The 19,953-nt window shown below is 33.9% G+C and overlaps 1 protein-coding gene across 1 annotated transcript in view; it reads right to left on the bottom strand.

Moving 5' to 3' along the window:
• KIAA1109 (KIAA1109 ortholog) overlaps window positions 1-19,953 on the bottom strand; it is a gene marked incomplete at its 5' end in the record, with an annotated part of 73,074 nt that overhangs the window by 27,984 nt on the left and 25,137 nt on the right. The window contains 17 exon segments of the mRNA XM_029283224.1: window positions 1,443-1,527; window positions 2,942-3,051; window positions 3,638-3,761; window positions 4,966-5,096; window positions 5,291-5,491; window positions 6,203-6,429; window positions 7,343-7,402; window positions 7,795-7,993; window positions 8,917-9,128; window positions 10,603-10,771; window positions 12,537-12,722; window positions 12,938-13,035; window positions 14,037-14,142; window positions 15,945-16,189; window positions 17,190-17,428; window positions 17,558-17,764; window positions 19,892-19,942. Coding sequence (XP_029139057.1) covers window positions 1,443-1,527; window positions 2,942-3,051; window positions 3,638-3,761; window positions 4,966-5,096; window positions 5,291-5,491; window positions 6,203-6,429; window positions 7,343-7,402; window positions 7,795-7,993; window positions 8,917-9,128; window positions 10,603-10,771; window positions 12,537-12,722; window positions 12,938-13,035; window positions 14,037-14,142; window positions 15,945-16,189; window positions 17,190-17,428; window positions 17,558-17,764; window positions 19,892-19,942 — 2,650 coding nt within the window.

Below are 19,953 nucleotides of genomic sequence, written 5' to 3'. Positions count from 1 at the left end.
AAATATAGTAGAGTAGGGAATATAACAACAATTAACAGTGCCTTAATGTGGTGTCAACTGATTATATCTGAATTTAATCTAAATATTTTAAAATTAATTTCGTAATTGGAAGCAATTAATTTCAGTAATACTCTTTTTGTTATATTTATATTCTTGGACAAATCAGTTAGAAAATATAAAGTAATAGCTGCTATTGAAATATCAGTGGTTGTATCAACCAAAATGATTTGCCAGTAGTATACTATTTTTTTTATTATTTTGCAAGGTTCCAATTAGCTTCTATTGTGCAAGTTAACTGTTTCTGATGTAAAAGTTTTATCATTCAAAAACTGTTAAAAATAGTTTTGGAATGAGAATATTTATCAATGTACCAAGGGGTAGTCCCTCGGTACATTGATGAATACTCTCACTCCAAAATAACAAGAAATACTGAATTACTATAATACTGCCAATTGTGACCTAATGTATTATAATGTGCTCTGCTTAGCTGGCAGAATATGATCAATGAAGCAGATTTCCATGCAGTTAATTAGTATACCTGTTGATTTTACAAATACCTGAAAATACCCTTCCCTTGGATAGCTGGATTGTTGTGCAATCCCCAAAACTGTTCCATTCAACTTAATTAAAAACGAAAAAGAGAAATTATTAAAACAACACGGTATATAACCCTGGGCTCTGCTGTTTCAATATTTTTTATTAAAGACCTAGATTAAGGAACTGGGTATTCCTATCAATTCTTTAATCCAAGAATATCAAATTTGCAGCAGCTAACATTTAAAAAGTGACTAGAAAGGCACAAGTGCAGGATGGGTCAGTTCTGGCTCAGAAATAGTAAATGTGGCAAGCAATCCAAAGATTCTGATAGATCACACTTACATCTGACAAAGATTGATGAATTCAAGTGAAATTACAGCAAAGGCTACGACATAGTGAAGGGATGGTAAACCAAGTCCTATGAAGGCATGTTTAGCCTGCAAAGCAGAAGGCTAACACAGGATAGGACAGCAGTTTTCATATAGCTAAAGGGTTGTTGCACAGGAGTAGGTTTGCTGTCCATTAACATGAGGGATGGACTACAATTAATGAGTTTAAACTAGAGGGAAGAAGATTCAGATTAGATATTGAAATGAATTACCTGACAGTAAAAAGGCTCACTTAGTGGAGTAGGCTGCTTCATTAAATAGTATGTTGGGTTTCACTATAGATTTTCAAACAGACAGATACACATTTGCCAAAAATGCTTTAGCAGATTATGAATCAAGCAGGGGTTTAAGAGTAGATGTTCTAGAGGCATCTTCCAATTCTACAATCCGTGTTTGTGCGTGTGTGTTTTGTGTGTGTAAATATATGACACTGGCACAAATAAAAGGAAATTACCTCTTAGTTCATAATGCAAGTTTACCCAAAGCATTCAGTGAACAACTTAGAAATTGTCTTACCATATCTTGTAGGTTGAAAATTACTCTGGACCCAGCAGATGGCCCATCAACACAAATTTCTGGAACTTCTTCACTTTCCCCAAGCCTTGTACAACAAAATTACAGTAACAAGGAATTATGATATTTGCAAATAATCATATACATTATAATTACCAATTACTTCCAAATTTAAAAATCAGCATTTAAAATATTATTTTGGAACAGTTTTCCAATGTAAAAGTGATAACTTGAAACAAAAAACACTAAATAGATGCTAGCAAATTTAAATATGTTTCATACTTTAATTGCATGCAAAATGCATTTCATTTTAATATGAAAAATTACAAATGTATGAAAATTAAAGGACTATAAGATCTACTGCAGTAAAATTTATTTGAGCAGTTACAAACCATATAAACAAAAAGCTGAGTAAAGCACTTGCATTTTACGAATATAGTCATTAAACATTGTTAGGATTCCAAAATACAGATAGTCCTCGACTTACAACAGTTCATTTAGTGACCAAAGTTACAACGGCATTGAAAAAAGTGACTTATGTCCCTTTTTCAGTTACAAACTTTGCAGCATCCCCACAGTCATGTGATCAGAATTCAGATGCTTGGCAACTGGTTCAAATTTATGATTGCTGCTCTGTCCCAAGGTCATGTGATTACTTCTTGTGACCTTCTGCTAAGCAAAATCAATGGGGAAGCTAGATTCACTTAACAACCATGCTGCTAACTTATTGAATGCGACGATTCACTTAACAACTGCTGCAAGAAAGGTCGTAAAATGTGGCAAAACTCACTTAACAAATGTCTCACTATCAACATAAATTTGGGCTCCATTGTGGTCGTAGGTTGAGGACTACCTGTACAATTTAGGAAGAAGCTGTGCAGATGAAGAAATGGTATTATGCAGTTAGGAATTATTTAGCTTTCAACAATTTCCATTGAAGGAAGAAGGCAAAATATGATTCCTCCCTCCCCCAAAGCTCCCCATTTCTCAGTTATAGTTGTTGTCATACTAATGGGGAAAATTAAATACACGTAAACCTGAACATACTTTAAGCAACTATTCAAATATTTAAAAAAAAAAAAAACTAAAAAGAAAGCATGGGATTTAAAGGATGTGACTCTTTTCATATATTAGCATATATTTGAAATCACTGTATCTCTAGAGCTGGCAAAGTGATAGCCAAGGGAAGTACAGTACCTCCAATGGGATTTAAGAATCCTCATTTTTTAACAAATTGAATTACATAAAAAACATTAAACAGGAATAATTAAACAGGATATGCTGCAAAAGAAAGATTCATAATTATTTCTATGAAGGCCTTTAGGCTCACAAGGGTTTAATGGGATGATATAAAATATCTTGCATGTAGCTTACTTTCTCGCAATAGATGACTTATGACTGGCCACAGTCTTCATAACAACTATTTTATAAGTTTTCCCATTGCATATACTCAGAAATCAAAACATATTTCTGGTGTAAAAAAACCACTTATCCCATCTTACCTTGTTCTGTCCATTCTCTTCAGAGGTGGTCTTCCTGAAGCTGAAATGCCTTTAGATCGACTATAGCTGGGCTTATAACCTAAGCCCCATTTATCTTTCAAAGATGCTGCCTGAGATATACAAAGCATATTATTCTCACATTTTAATCTGACATTCTTGCATAGTTCAAAAATTTGGCAAACAAAACATTAAGAGTCACACAAAAAGGATTGCACAAGACTAAATAGTTGCAATCCAGAAATAAGCAGACTTAAATACCATTGGGATTTCTATGAACCCAATATAAAGCCCTGAGCAGTTATAGGAATAGTATATACTGTAAACTTGTTAGAGACTTGGGAGCTGAAAACAAAACACTGTACAAGCAGACAACAATAGATAGAATTAACTTTTTTCTTCTTGCCTTGAAATATTTTGCTATCTTTGAAAAGCCTTTAGAGAATGTTAGGAAGGTTGATGGAGAATTAATGGAGAAGGAGATTACTTCAAGCTAGATGGAAGTGGATTTAAAAGTAACTTTGTTTTTAAAAAAATCTCTGTACTGAATGATGTCCCACCAATATCTAAAAAAAAAAAAAAAAAAAAAATTAAGGGCCCATAAAGCTTGTTTTTGGCATATGTGACTATGTTCTATCTATTTTTAATAATATGAAAACAGAACTGATATGACTGAAAAGGAACTTAAAAATTGCTCACCCTCATACTTGACCTCCGTAGCTTTTTACGGACATCTCGGCGAATGTCATTGACAGCTACTGACTCCAATTGTTGGTATCGTTGAATTTCTTGATTTATTGTTCCTTCACTTGCACCCAGTTTCCTAAAGACAAGATTGATAAATAAAATCCCGCAATCAATCATTCAAGAGTATTTATTAAGAATGATGGCTTATTTGCAGAGGTCTTCTCTTTCTCTTGCACCAGGGGTGTCAAACTGCCAGCCCGTCGGCCAGATGCATCATAACAAAACTGCAGCCATTCCTTTGCCGGCAATGGCAAAAAAGTCACGATACATCGCGACACATCGTGTGACGCTGCAACTGTGACACCCCTGTCTTGCACAGTGGCCATAAAAAAAAACAATTATGCAAAGCACTTTGGGTAACTTGATAGCCATGAAATATATTGGCAAAATATATTTGCCAAAGTAGATTAAGGGATTTATAATGACCTGTAATTTTTAGCAGAGGGTATAAATTGAAAAAAGAATTCTGTCAGGCACCACTAATTAAAACACAAGTTCTTAAATTGAGCAACAATCTCTGGGGGAAAAAACCCCAAGCCCTCAATAATATATCTAAAAGTTCACTAGAATTAATGTTGGGCAACAGCTAAATACATTACATTCTAAAATGCACAGAATTTATATCTTAACTGTCTTAAGCTTATTTTATCAGTAATACATAGAGACTGATTTTTAGATATTTTTCCCCCTAATCAAAATCTTGCTTTTTGAAAAGCTAGAAATAAGAAAAAATTAACAAAAAATTCATTAATGTGCACTTCCATAGGCACTCCAATAAAAATTATACTACTATACACCACATTGAAACTCACTAACAACTAGTGGGAAACTGTCATTTATATTAGGACCCTTGTGCATCCCACGGAATTAGCTACTCACAAAAATGATTGGGATTTGCACAGGCAAATGTGGAACAAAGAGTCTAGCAAATTTTGACAGCGTGTTCACACTTTTCTAGGGTCACTTCACTGTAGGCTTATGTGGGCAAAGCAGGAGCAGGTTTTGACATTCCTCTCACTTCTTACACAGGTAAAGTTGGCACATTGTTAAGACTTGCCCAGAGTTCATGCAGGCAAAATGGGAGTCAGTTTTCACACCATTCCTACTTGCCTATTGAACTCTGATTAGCTTTACCAAAAAAATGTAACTCCTCAGTTTAAAACTGCTGGGGGGGGGGGTTGACCCACAAATTGAGAGTCTCTTAATTAAATCTTTGTAAAATAAAGATAAACAATGATTTATTCTGATTGTAAAAAGTTGTTTGGAAACAGCATACTTACCTTAAGTCATCAATTACTTTAGCCTGTTCATTCAACTCCCTGATATCTACTAAGCGCTTCACATACTTTCTTCCTCTTTGTTCTCCAGTTTGATTATTAGAGGGTCCTTGCCTCCGATGGTCAGCATTCTCCTATTTAAAAAATAAAGGAAGCATTTATTTCATTGCCCACAAGCAGTTTTAATGACGAAAATGAAGACAGAAGAGGTTTAGCACCACCAATCAAAATAGCATGCAGAATCAGACTAAGAAGCCAGCTGATTTTTGATTTGCCAATACCCATATATTCAGCATTTGTTTAAAGAGATACTACACATACTACATACATGTCCCCATGAGCAAGACCTGCCCACTTGTAAGTGTGCACTGTTAGAATAAGTCGTATAACTTGATGCTGATCCCACCAGATATTCTACAGGAACAGAGTAACGTTGACTTTTGGGGCTCAAACCCAAGAGGTGATTTACAATCCGCTGCCCCAAAGTGAGCTTGCATATGTCTCCATATAAAGAACCACCATCTGATCTCTAGATGATAATAAATAGCAAGATTAATACTTCAGGAAATGAAACTTCCATTTTTCTTATTGTCTGCCCCTTCTCTGCCTGTACTATTATTTCAAACATCCTCATTAGATTGTATTCAGGTATCGCCTAAATAGGCTACTATCTATTTCCTAACTTCATGCTGTCAGTGTGACTTGCTTTCCATCTCCTATTTTGTGATCAGAGCTACTATTTGTCATAATTCAAAATGGTCAATTAATTTGAATTTATACTATCCTGGATAAGCAAACTGAGCTAATGTCAACTAACTATGAATTCACAATGTTTATCTTTCACCAGATAACTACTGCAAATCTAGTTCTGGAAATCCAGGGTACTTTAGATTTGTTTTCCTTAAATATCACTTCGTATTTTGAAGCTAGTAACAATTTCCAAAGGTTTGTGAATGGTATTTGCAAAGTTATTACACAAAAATGTAAGAATTCTATTTGGATAATGTAAGTTACCAGCAAGAAACCAAGTTCTTTGTTTTTTAGTTAACAAATAAAACTTCAGCTCTGCTAAATATAACTAGCACTTTAGTGATTAACACTATTCTGTGATAACACGTATAGAAAAGGGTATGACAGCCTAAAGTTTGCATAATTATGCACTATTGCTGAGTTGCATAATATATTACTTGTTTTTATTGTTAACGTAATAAATGAATGAATGGATGATTAATTCACTGACCATGCTAACAGTGGGGGACATTGTATCAATTTCATCTTCATCAGATAGGTCAGCTATATTAACAGAGTTCAAATCAGCAATGTCATCTAAATCTTCTTCCCCTGTCAAAGTTGTGAGAGTATTTCCTAAAGCATTTAATCTTTTCCCAATGTTAGGATCCATGTGTACATCAATGCCACACATCTTCCACAGCACATTAAGAGTCCATGTTCCAGCACTGTTACTCTCTGTTTCAACAGAAAATGGAGAAATGTATCAGGATTATGATTTTCAAAAATTAAAAACTGGAGCATGCAAAACTAAGATAGGGTGTTGCATAAATCCTTTTAAGACAATCTTTATCTTACGTACCAGATATGCTAAGAAATATATGAACAATTTTTAAACCAAACCACAAAGAATGGTTTGAACTCTTTTTTTGCTAATACACAGGAAAGAAAAACCATAAAGAAAAGGATGGACCTACAAGATCCTTCAAATAGAGAATTAAGCAAATGTAATAATCTCTTCTTAAAGTTGACCTCATATCTCTATAATACACCATTCTCATATGATGAACAGAAATTATGCTAAAATGTGCCATGATATTCTATAGTGTCCAGAATCATTTGTTAAAATTATATATTACTTACTATTAAGAATCAAAAAAGTAAGACTGAGACTGACAAGACAGAAACTGGGGATCCCAGGCTATAGGGAAGCATTATGTACTTGTTGACTCCAGGCCACCCAGAGACCAACTGAATATCTGTTAACTTGTAAAGTTATGAGTAAAAATTGAAGTTTAAATTCTGAAGTATGGGTGTATATAAAGGCTCCAATTTCTTTGCATCGTGTTGGGCAAACAAGTCTTTCAAGCTTCACTCTTGCTTGCAATAAAACTTCAGATGTGAGAGTTTTCTGCTGTCAAAATGATTAAATGTCTGGAGAGCTAAAATTTACTACCAAACCCTGGTGTGAAATCTGGCAATACGTTTGTTGTTGTTGAATGTAATTCTCTTAATTTAAACAGTGAGATAGGATAGTACATGCTAGAAAAATATACTTGTTCATCATTATCAAGGTTGATTTGAAAAAGAATAGTAAGACAACATTTGTAAAATTCTGCCAATATAGAAGCAAATTTAGAGTAAATCTTACCTGCAGCTGCTTGCCCAGTTGTCCTTGAACACACTTCATAGGTGCCATCTGGTACAACACCTAAAGAATGAAGAATATAGAACATAATGGACATACCAGTATACCAAAGGTTTGTTTTAAATTATATATGTACAAGCATCTGGTACTACACCTAAAGAATGAAGAATATAATTGAGATACCAGTATACCAAAGTTTTGTTTTAAATTATATGCGAATAATCATTTAAACTAAATTTGAATTAAATGTATTGTACTTCTCAAACTTATAAGCCATTGATTTGCAGAAATATAATGCTTGGCAAATTCTTATTGAAATTTCCAGTTTTGTAGTTATTTACAAAGACCTATTTTTCTGTGATGCTATATTATGAAATTCATGTGAACTCTTTAAACTGTAGCCTAGAATATATGTTTAAGTTCTAAAAAGTCAAGTTACTAAGAAAAATGCTTACAAGCATTCATCACAAGTTCTCCTCGTATTTCTGGCTTCCAATCATCCCAGCTGGTTTCAAAGCCATCAGCAAAGCGGATACAGAAGTTTTTAAAATGACCTTTGCTGACCAGGGATTCTGAAGAGCAGGCAGTAATTAAAGTGCTTTCAATTGTCAAGACTAATGCAGAACCAGTGTCCAGGTCAGTTGTGTGGGTTGTCTGCAGTAAGAAAAGATAACTATAGCAGTAAAATTTGTTTATTTCAATATCAAAATTCAATATTGTATTCACAGTTAAGAATTCTCTTCCCAATCCCTATAGTCTCTTTTTTTCATTATAGACACCATATTTAGAATTACTCTAAAATAAATGGTTTTCAATTAACAACTTGCCCTTAGAACAAAAATACTTCTTTATCAATGAGCATGTCAAAAATAAACATGCTTTAAGAAGTATTTTTAAAATATTGGGATTTAAATAATAGTTAAACAATAGCACAAATCTATATAATACAGTTTTAATTCTAAAATAAGAGGTATATGTAAGCATTTCACTATTAAGATTTAATTACATTATATTAAACATAAGGAAAAAGAACATGAAACATTTATATCAAACTTGTCATAAGCAATGCAATTTAAGAAGAAACAAAAAATTTGGAAAATTGGAAACTACCATAAATATTCAAAAGTATGTTAGCTATGTATATTCATTTTTCTACATATATACATGTATGTGTGTAATGCATGTCACATAGAAAAGATTCAAGTTATATGCAAAGTTCAAAAGATTAATAGTAAGAATTATTTTCAAACCTGTGAAGATTTTATCACAGAATCTAAATATGCTTTTTAAAAAATGTTTAACCTTTGCACTTTATTTTAAACAATAATTCCATTAGCTTTCAAATAACAGTTTCATTCTGGTAAGTAGCAAAGAAGTTAAAAAGATCTCCAACAGGACATTCATTTTATAGTACTATTTCAAATTGTTAGCTACAAGGTAATTTATTTGTTTTTATTTTTTTAATTTTTCAAAGTACTTTGCTGCTGCAATAATAAAAGATCAAGAATTTTAAGAATTGTTAATTTGAAAAGAAGTAACAACTCAAATAGGTGTTCTAAAATTGTCTTTAGTATTACCTGTGGTGTATTTGTAATTGGCAGACATATTCCCAAGTCATTAACTGTTAGTTGGAGGAAAAGGGTTCCAAAAGCTTGAGCAGATGTCTGCTGTATTCCTGGTAACATATCGACAATTTCCTTTGTAGCTCTATGAACATCTTTATTCAAGGCCATTCTCTGTTCATTCCAGTTATCATAAGCAGCTTTGTAATTCAGCCAAAATAGCACAGCTTTGTAAACAAATAAATATATTTTTCACTATTTTTAAAAGGAAATATTACAGAATGTTAATTTATGTTTTTATAATTATTCTTTCTTTATAGAAATTTTATTAAAAATATAATTTATACCAATAAAAATTAATACAAATTTGCAAATAAAAGAATAAAAAGAAAAAAATTGAAGTTGCAGGAAGTAAATAGAAAGAAAAATAGTATAATATTTATAATATATAATATATATAATAGAAGGTAGAAAATCTATAGGAACATACTTGCTTTGATGCGACTAAGACTAGGTAGTCTGGAAAGGGGTACTTCATGTGTCCCATAAAAAACTTAAGGCAGAAAAAGCCGATCTTCTATTGCTAGACCTTTGACTCTTGATCAAAGATTCTAGATTTTTTTAAAAAAATAAACAGTTTCTGCTCCCCGAAAGAATTTTACTGTGGAACAGGTAGAAGCACAAATATACCATCTCTCCATGACCTATTAAAGGAGTTGTGTTTTTTCCAAAAATCCAAAAATAGGTACCACACAGAAGTTTCCAATATAATCATGCAATAATGGAAACAGATCCTTTAAGTTCTAAAGCACCTTTTAGAAATTGAATCCAACACACTACACAACCTTAGGATATCAATCTTTCTAAATCCTGTTCTACGACAAAGTAAATAAATGTTATAGCAAATCAAAGTTGCAAAATTCCTACAACTGGGTTTTTAATGTAAATTAACGGAATCCTTTCCATACAGTCATGTCATTGTGTATACAGTAGGCCTCACTGCTGATGGGAGGTTCTTTCTAGCATGCAAACAGATGTGACAACACTGTGGTTAACAAGACTTTTGTGTCTAGGGAAATTGGGGAGTTCATTCCTAGAGTCTTGGAAAATGATTGAGGAAATCATTCAAAATACAATGAATGGGATAACTATATAGTGATCAGGACTTTTCCTTCTTTCAGTCCTTGCAGCAAATAATGAAACAAACCTCAAAGATTTCATTACTTATATTTATTACAAATTATACCACAGGATTTTCAAAAAGTGCTTAACTTTCAAATGAAGCCTTTTTATATACTATGTTTTGGTGGCAAAATCTAGTTTTCCAGTGTTCTTTTGATCCAGAGGACTAGAAAGAGTGGGGAAATGTTGATGATTCCCTGTAAGCTGATCAAACTGCATCTGCTCATAGTTTTGCTAATCCCCTTATTTCGACCATAAGAAATGGTGTTTATCAGAATTGCTGAGAAATGGGGCTGGATCGGAGAGAAACCAGAGGTGTGCTTCTGTTTCTGGGCAAAATGACGAACATATTAGAACTGCATGACAACATTTGAGAATGTGCAAAGCCATTTACCATAGACATGTTCAAGTCTATAGTTATAAATTGGGAATAATCAAAGCCATGGATAATAAATCTACCGGTACGTCTACCTTTATTTTATTTTTATAAAATAAAAAGAGATTCAGTCCCATTAGTACCTCTGTCAAAGGCCACAGGCTGAGCAAAAACTATTGGCCTATTCAGAGTAATAAGCACAGCTTCTCGGTCTGACGAACCATTGATTTCTTCTCTAAGGGCATTTCTTAATCCAATTCTAGTTTTAAAGTAAGCAACTTGATGGAAGTCGGAGCCAGCTTCTTCATATACCTTTATATATTCAAAACATATTTCATGTTAGAACATAGCAAAACTAAACCTGATATTAACAGTTACATTTATAATTTATAACTGAATGTATAAATCTAAATTAAGAATAATTTAGACTTGTAAGTCATTTTATATAGACAGTGTGTATAGTTACAAACCATATTATACGCCCCAAAGAAAAAAATAACATGAAATTGTACATAACAAGAGAGAGACATGCCATAGCCAAGCCAAACCCAATGGGCATGACACATTCTATCCCAAAATTTAGGGGAAGAGTTATGCCTTTAAGATCAAATCCAAATTTCTAGGATCAGAGTGGCTCAAATCTTTAAGGAAATCTAATTTCAAATGGCAGGAATGCTTTGATGTACACTTTATAAATCCCATCAGATGAAGGAAATACGAAGTGCTTTAGCTTTGTCAGATCTTACAGAGAAACATATAATAGTAAAAGGGAAGAGCGTAGGGCAGTCTGTTATACACTTACAGTGCATTCAGAAAATATTCAAACCCCCTTCACTTTTGTCAATTTTGTTATGCTGCAGCCTGATTCTACAGTTGTTGAAATTCATTTTTTCCTCAGTACTACATAATGACAAAATGAAAACAGAATTTTAGAAATGTCTGTAAATTTATTAAAAAGAAAAAAACTGAAATATCATATTGGCATAAGTATTCATGCCTCTTGCAACAACACTTGAAATTCAGCTCAGGTGCCTCCCATTTCTCTTGATCGTTGCTGGCATGTTCCTGCACCTTGATTGGAGTTGACTTGTGATAAATTAAATTGATTGGACATGATTTTTAAGGGCACACACCTCTCTGTAGAAGGCCTCACAGCTGACAATGCAATGTAGCAAAGCAAAAGCCATGAGATCAAAGTAATTGTCTGCAGAGCTTAGAGACAAGATTATTGCAAGGCACAGATCTGGGGAAGGCTACAATAAAATTTCTGCTGCACTGAAGTTTCCTAAGAGCACAGTGGTCTCCATAATTCTCAAATAGAAGAAGTTTGGCACAACCAAGACTCTTCCAAGAGCTGGTCGCTCGGTCAAACTGAGCATATATTGAACATCTTTGGAGGGATCTGAAAATGGCTGTCCACCGACAGTCACCATCCGACCTGACTGAGCTTGAGAGGATGAATGGCAGAAAATCCCCCAATCCAGTTGTGCAAAGCTTGTCACGTCATATCCAAAAAGAGTCAAGGCTGTAATTGCTGCCAAAGGTGCTTCAACAAAGTACTGAGTGAAGGCTCTGAATACTTATACCAATATGATAATGAATTTCAACTGTAGAATCAGGCTACAGCACAACAAATTTGACAAAAGTGAAGGGGTCTGAATACTTTCTGAATGCACTGTACATGGATTTTGAGTCCCCCTCACAAACACATTACATCTATGAGTTAACCTGTATTTCTTTCTTTAAAGAATTGGAGACTTGTTTAATATTATGTGGAAATCAGTTTCAAGACCTGAAACAAAAACAGTCTTTTCTACCTCTCACATAAATTCTTTGGACTGAGCCTTAAATACTTAAGTGTCCAACCTTGGCAACTTTAAAACTTGTGGACTTTAATTCCCAGAATTCCATAACCAGCTGTCTGGGGAATTCTGGGAATTAAAGTCTACAAGTCTTAACGTTGCCAAGGTTGGACACCCTCTGCTTTAATGTTTTTTTAAAAACCTTTGGGAGGGGGAAGAGTATATCACAATTGGTTATGAAACAGTAATTACAGAAACTAATAGTAAGCACTAACCTGATGTTTAATAATCTGTCCTAAAGCCAAATTTAAATCCACTTGGCATTTACCAAAAAGCTTCAAATAACTGGTGCCACCAGGCATAGCTTTGGCTTGTATTCTATTTGAAAGCTCCAGTTCTATCAATCCTGTTTCAAAGCGTACAGCCCACATTGATGGTGTTGTAGCTGTTACCTGGATTCCCTAGTAAAGAAAAGGTAAAAGGTAAAATGGGCTTGGTTCCTGAGTTACAAAGATGTTGGAACTACTTGAGATACTGAATGGCATTTATAAAATAACATTCCCACCTGCACACACATATATAATTCATTCTATAGTTAATTTGATTTTAAAAATTATCTTTGGCCCAGTTGGAATACACCTAAATAAATCTCCAGATTCAAATAGAATAAAAATACCTTAAATTGAAGACTCAAAGAATAAAGGAGAATTTTTGGTTTTTCTCCATCACTTGTTCCATCATGTTCATTCCAAAGAGGAATAGGTTGTTCGCCTCCTACAAATATAATTAGACAATTGTACACATAATGTTTGTATCTTGTTATTAAAAATATTTGATATCATATTTAAAAGCCAAACTACACAATTATATGCAATTATTTAAAAAAAAACCTTCAATGAGCTGCATGGTGGTGTGGGTAAATATTTATATTATGCCTAATGCACCTTTATTTCTGATCATAAGAATAAAATTTGACATCCTATTCCAGCCCAGCTATAAAGTCTGATTTCTCTTTAGAAATAGAATAAAAGGCCAAGTAAGTCTGCTCCTAAAATAAATTTATTTTCTGAAATGAAGAAATTCCATAATCTTCAAAACAACATAAGGTTATAATGAAAAATCATCCCAAATGTAATTATTTAGAACCAAAAATAAGGAGATATTATTTTGATAGTTGAAGCCCAGATTATGCAATGTTAGTGTTTGGCTGCTTACCCTAAAATATGCTCAGCTTTCTGAATACTATTTGTTTGATTTATAAAATAAATGTAATGGTTTATTATATATTGCTGTTTTTGCAGTAATTATTCACATTTGTTAAGTTAGTCCACATAAAGCTTTATAAAATGACACTCAATTTAATAGAACTGAATGGATCTATTATAACTGCAATCCTTCATACATTTATTTAGGAACAAACAGCATTAAAATCAATATTCTTTTCTAAATGGAAAAATAAAAATGCACAGTTCATCTGCAGTACATTAAACACCTGAGATTTAAAAATTAATAAATTCAAGAAGTCATAAGTCTTAATTCTGGCCTTTATGGAATTATATTCTATTCCAGAATAATTTTAATTTCATTGGTCTCATCAAATACTACATGATCTTTAAAAAATATTTCCATTAAAGGGGTATACATTCAGTACTTGTTTTTATCTGTCCAATTTATAAAGTACTAAAACAATAGTTTATTTGTGCTTAATATAGCCTAAGAAACATTCCTGTCAGTCCATCAAGTTGCTTAATAAAAGTTTAAAGCCATTAGACTACCTGAGACTTTCTGTATTACTTCATTGACTTCTTTCATAAATACTTTCTGCACAAAAACCAAATGGTTCAAAAGATCTGTTGAAAGGTTATGCTCAAAGGACCCCACCTAGGAGAAAGAAGATCATGTTTTAAATATTAATTCATGAAATGTAATTATGACTTTGTTAAATAATTCAAATTAAGAATTATGTTGGATGTTGAAAAAGGGAAATTTTGAGACTATTTAATTTTATTTGCAGACATATAGGAGTGATTTGACACTGTTATCTACGAGGAAATTATTTTTAAACATCCATATCTCATTTATGGGCATAGTATTTTCTCAAAGTCTCCAACTGAAGTACTGATCAGACTCAACCATATTTAGTTTACCAGCCTAGATATGGTCAACCAGGTGGTACTATATGCTTAGACTAAAAAGGACTCAAAAGATACAATTTGGGGTATACCAAATATTTGTCTATAACAACTGGGTACTTACAAAATACTAGGAGAAAACTATGAATCAACCATTTTGAGGATACAACATAAAAGAAATTTTTTGTCAAATTAAAAATATGCAAATTTTTGAGATTCTAACTGCTTCTGGACTTCAAAATGGAAGGTTTTGATGGTTAAATTGACTTTGTTATAGAAATAGTCTGAATTAATTAAAAATGTAAAGCAAAAAGAAAAGGTACTATACTGTACTGGACATCACTGCTTTTTGTTCTTCTTTCTTTACTTTTGCATCTTTTCTTTTTAGAATACAATAGAGCTGGAAGGGACCTTGGAGGTCTTCTAGTCCAGCCCCCTGCTCAAGCAGGTCCTATACCTATACCATCTCAGATAAGTGACTGTCTAGCCTCTTCTTAAAAATCTCCAGTGATGGAGGCAAGCTGTTCCACTAGTTAATTGTTCTCACTGTCAGGAAGTTTCTCCTTAATTCCAGATTGCTTCTCTCTTTGATCAGTTTCCAACCATTGTTTCTTGTCCTGCCCTCTGGTGCTTTGGTGAATAACGTGATCCCCTCTTCTTGGTGGCAGCCCCTCAAATACTGGATTACTGATATCATGTTACCCCTATTTCTTCTTTTCTTTACACTAGCCAAACCCAAGTCCTGCAGCCGTTCTTCGTACGTTTTAGTCTCAGGCCTTTAATCATCTTAGTTGCTCTTCTCTGAATTTTTTCCAAACTCTCAACATCTTTTTTGTGATATGGTGACCAAAATTGGCTGAAGTATTCCAGGTGTGGTCTTACTAAGGTTTTATACAGCGGTACTAATATCTCGCGTGATCTTGATTCTATGCCTCTGTTTATGCAACAGGATTGTATTAGCTTTTTTGGCTGCTGCTGCACACTGCTGGCTCATAGTCAAGTGATTGTCCACTAGGACTCCAAGGTCCCTCCAAAGTTTTTCTTTGCCTCTTTCTTGACTTTTGTTTTTATTTGTATTTTATCTTATGATAAAATAAAAATAAAAAAATGAGATAGCACAGATACAGTCCTCAACTTGGAACAGTTTGTTTAGTGACTGTTCAAAGTTACAATGGCACTGAAGTGAGCTATGACCATTTTACTCACTTATGACCACTGCAACATCCCTTTGGTCACATGATCAAAATTCAGGGACTCTGCAACAGGTTCATATTTATGTCCTGGGGTTATGTGACCTTTTATATCATTTTTTGCAACCTTCTGACAAGTAAAGGCAATCAGAATGCAAAGGTTCACTTAATAACTGTGTTACTCATTTAAACAACTGCAATGATTCACTTAACAACTATGGCAAGAAAGGCAAAATTCGCTTAAAAACTATGGCAAGAAAGGCAAAATTCACTTCAGAAATGTCTTGTTTAGCAACAAAAATGTTAGGTTCAATTGTGAGCGTATGTCAAGGACTATCTGTAAAGGAAATGTAATACAAACCTCAGCCACACAACGCAAATAGTTTCCCTGGACATAATAGCCCTGTTTAGCTGGCAGTTCATCTATACTCCATATTTGATCTGAGTAAGTATCATGTTCCTCCATAATATATTTGCCTGACATTGTCACAGGAGGGAGGTTGAGACTAGCTGAAGGAGGTATGGTAGACATATCAGTGGCAGACACTTTGGAAGTGAATCGTAACTTGTGATTTGGGAGTTCAAATGTAAATCTTGTCTGTGCACCTGGGGAAGAAAAAATATGTAAGCTCAGTGTGATAATCTCTTATAGGTACAGCGATTATAGAAATAATTTCCCATCTCCTGGTTTACTTTCTAAGTACAGACAGTGAACTACTTCCAAATGCACATGGATTCTTTTTCCATAAAACCAAGAAACCCCAGCTGCATTATAAATTAACACAGCATGAAAACTATCTAATTTTTGTACATTCCTGTGGGAGGGCTACCCTAAAATTCAGAAGAGCTATTCTAATCCAAAATACTGTGAATAATATCTTGTCTAGTGACAGTCATTTCAAATTTTTCAAGTTTCAAACAGACCATCTAGGAAACAAGCAAAGCTGCTTTGGATTTGTGAGTATATATTTAAAGATAACACACTGCAAAAATAGATGATATATACTCAGTGTGAAAATACTTTTAATAAGTTTGTGCAGCCCTTTAATTTAAAGGAAAAATGTGCAATGCAAGACACAGTGGTATAAACATTACATTTGTCTGCCAGCTCTTGCAGCATGCATACCTAGTTTGGGGATTACAGAGGGTAGCCCTTGATCCTGGAAAAAGTCAAAAACTACTTCAAGGGGTGGCTGAAAAATGCTATGTTCTTACCCCTGAAGCATCTTCTCCCTTCAAATTAAAAATGCTGCACAATCCAAATTTTTAATGTTTTAACAATATTTTCCAATTTCTGCACCTTAAAATTTATAGTCAATCTAATACGAGAAAAAGGATCCAAAGAACTACTGTAACTGACTAGTTTTAAATACATGAAGTTGCTTATCAATTATTCTGTGTTAGAATTCTGAATTGAGGAGCCTCAGAGAAGTTTACCATCAGGTGTGAAACAAGGAGACAAAATCCCTTGTTAAATGCAGAAAAAATCATGGAAATGTCCAACTGAAGGAGCTCTTCAAATCTCAGTGGCATGTACTAGAATTTTAGTTGAGTGGAATTATGACTGTTACTTTAAGATGCTTCATATAATAACAAAATTAATTACCCGTCATTCCATGACTTCGCATTCTTCCCATTTTGTACTCTGCTTTCAATGAAGGCAAGAGTGCGGCTCCAATAGCAATTCCATCAATCATGGCACTGAATTTAAGAACTATCGGCTTCTTTTCCAAACCTTCTGGCAATTGTGGAAATTCATTTGTTTCAATAGGAGTCTGATTTACACTTGTAGGTGTTTTTTCTGCAGGTAGTGGAGTTGCAATATCTTCTTTGGGAGGTTGTGTACTATTTATAGAAATGGGACATACAATTAACATATATTCTAAACGGTTTCCATGTATGACTGTACCAATTGCAACACCTCTAGGCGAGGGAATGTAAACTTATTAAATAAATAAACAAATAGATACTTACACTGCAGATGGTTGTCTGATGAGATCCGATATTTGTTTTGAAAGCTGATGAGAACTGCGAACCATCATGCTGTGAAGAGTAGCTGGATGCTGAGGAATGTTGATGCTGATAGCACCTACTTTGAAGATGGCAGCATTGTTTGTTTTCACTCCTCTTTGGGCACTATAAAGAGCTTGCGATTTGGCAATACTACATTTCACCACAGTTCTAAAAAGAAAATACATGCTTAGCTTCTTCAAAAACCTTTAAAATATGTTTAGTGGCCTTAGTGAGTTATTTTGTACGATCAAATAATATTAACAGTCTATGGCCAATGTTCAACTGAGCCTAATTAGTACAATTATTTTTAGTGGTTATAGGAAGGTATTTGATTTTGTGATCTTATATACAGGTAAGGAAGCTACAGACTTGACCAGACCTGGGCATTCTATGGCCCATAGGCCACATCTGGTCCTTTGACTGTCCCTATCTGGCTCGTGGCAGCAGCCCTATTTGGTTTGGCCCTCCACAACAGTACGAGTTTCCCATGTGGCCCCTTGGGAAAATTGATTGTCCACCCCTGGTCTGGACAGAACATGGCAAAACAGACTGGCTCCAGGTTGGCAAAAGAGTGAGATAAGGGTGTATAATTATTATTTAATCTATGTGCTGAATATAGATTAAGGCAATCTGGATTGGAAGATGAATATAGTTTTGGAAGAAGAAACATCAATAACTCATGCTATATTGATGACTATCTGCAAGGTCTAATAATAAAAGCCAAGCAGTGTGAGAAAAATCAAATTAAAAATAAATATAAAGACCAAACTAATGAAAACAGAACAATCAGTCTTAAAATTGATAATAAAGATATCTTCTGCCTTCTATGATCAACCATTAACAGTAAAAGAATAATATGTCATAAATTAGCATTTGGAACGGTAGCCATGAAGGCCTTGGAAAAGATATTACAATGTATCTATATCTACAAATATCAGAATAGTGCAAGCAATGGTATTCCCAGTAATGTTCTATAGAAGCAAAAGTTGGACTTTGAAGAACCAGATGGCAAAGAGTAGTCATCCAAGAAAACAAAAAAATGGACCATCAAGCAAATCAATCCCGATTTCTCATAAAGCACAAATAACAAGGCTCAAATTATCATACTTTGGACACATAATGTGAAAATTCAGTATTCTAGAAAAGGTTCTCATGCTGGGAAGATAGAAGGAAAGCAAAGATGATGCCAGTAGTGAGGTGGATTAATTCAGTTAAACTGATGATGAGTGTACTGTTAGAAGAACTGAAAGACCAGATTAGGGATAGACTATCATGGAGCAAATCAATTTATGTTGTTATGAGTCAATGAGGACTTGATAGCATATAATTAACCAAATAATTTAATAGTCAAAGCTGCTCAATAACATATGCAGCTTATTCAGGTGTGGCAGAAAAGTCCTGATCTTGTCACACAATTATTATTTAGGATTAGACCTCCATTTCCTCCCATGCCATTCCAGTAGGAGAGGTATCAGGCTATGCAATGACAACATCTGTTTAGAACCTGTGCTATCAGGAACACGACTGTGTGCATGAAAATATTTTAAATATACAGTAAATGCTTTCATTGTATACAGAAAAGCTCCTTTAGATGAGATATTCCATGCACATTTTTGGGATGGAATTTATATCAAATATTTCTGTGATGTGTAACAATTTTTGCTGCAACACTTTAACAGCATTTAATATAACAATCTATAGTATAACATCAGGAGAGTCTTTGTAATCAATGCAAAGTCAGAACTAATCTTTTATTATTCTCATAGAATAAAGTCAGTATTCTTAATATTCTTATCATGCCAATGAGTGAGATTAAAAAGTTACAAATTTAGAAAATTACTTTAAATATCCGAACTATTCTGTAAAGTGTCAGTTTGGTGTAGTGATTAAAGTAACAGGCTAGAAAGCAGCGAAACATGAGTTCTAGTCCTGCCTTAAGCACAAAGCCAGTTGGGTGACCTTGGGCCAATCAGTCATTTGCCGCTTTAGGAAGGAGGCAATGGCAAACCACGTCTGAAATCTTGCCAGGAAAACTACAGAGACTTGGCCAGGCAGTTACCAAGATCAACACTAACCAGAAGGCACCAAAAGAATCCCAAGCCCCATTCTGTCAATAAATAAAAAGTGTAAACACATGGTTCAAAACTTCTACTATATGCTGATTCAAATTTTATCAGTTATATTTCATAATAAAACTAGTTAACTATACACAAAAAATGCATCTTAACTATACTACATACATCTTCAACTATACTACATTCTGTCTGAAAGTCATTTAAAGACAACGTGACATACAGAAATTCCTGTTTCGCTGTGCTTGTTGGTGATGTAGGAAAATCCTCCAACCTACATGTGAA

The sequence above is a fragment of the Protobothrops mucrosquamatus genome, unplaced genomic scaffold (assembly GCF_001527695.2).
Source record: "Protobothrops mucrosquamatus isolate PMUCROS unplaced genomic scaffold, P.Mucros_1.0 scaffold_50, whole genome shotgun sequence".
NCBI lineage: Eukaryota > Metazoa > Chordata > Lepidosauria > Squamata > Viperidae > Protobothrops > Protobothrops mucrosquamatus.
This window is presented reverse-complemented; position numbering and strand designations above follow the sequence as displayed.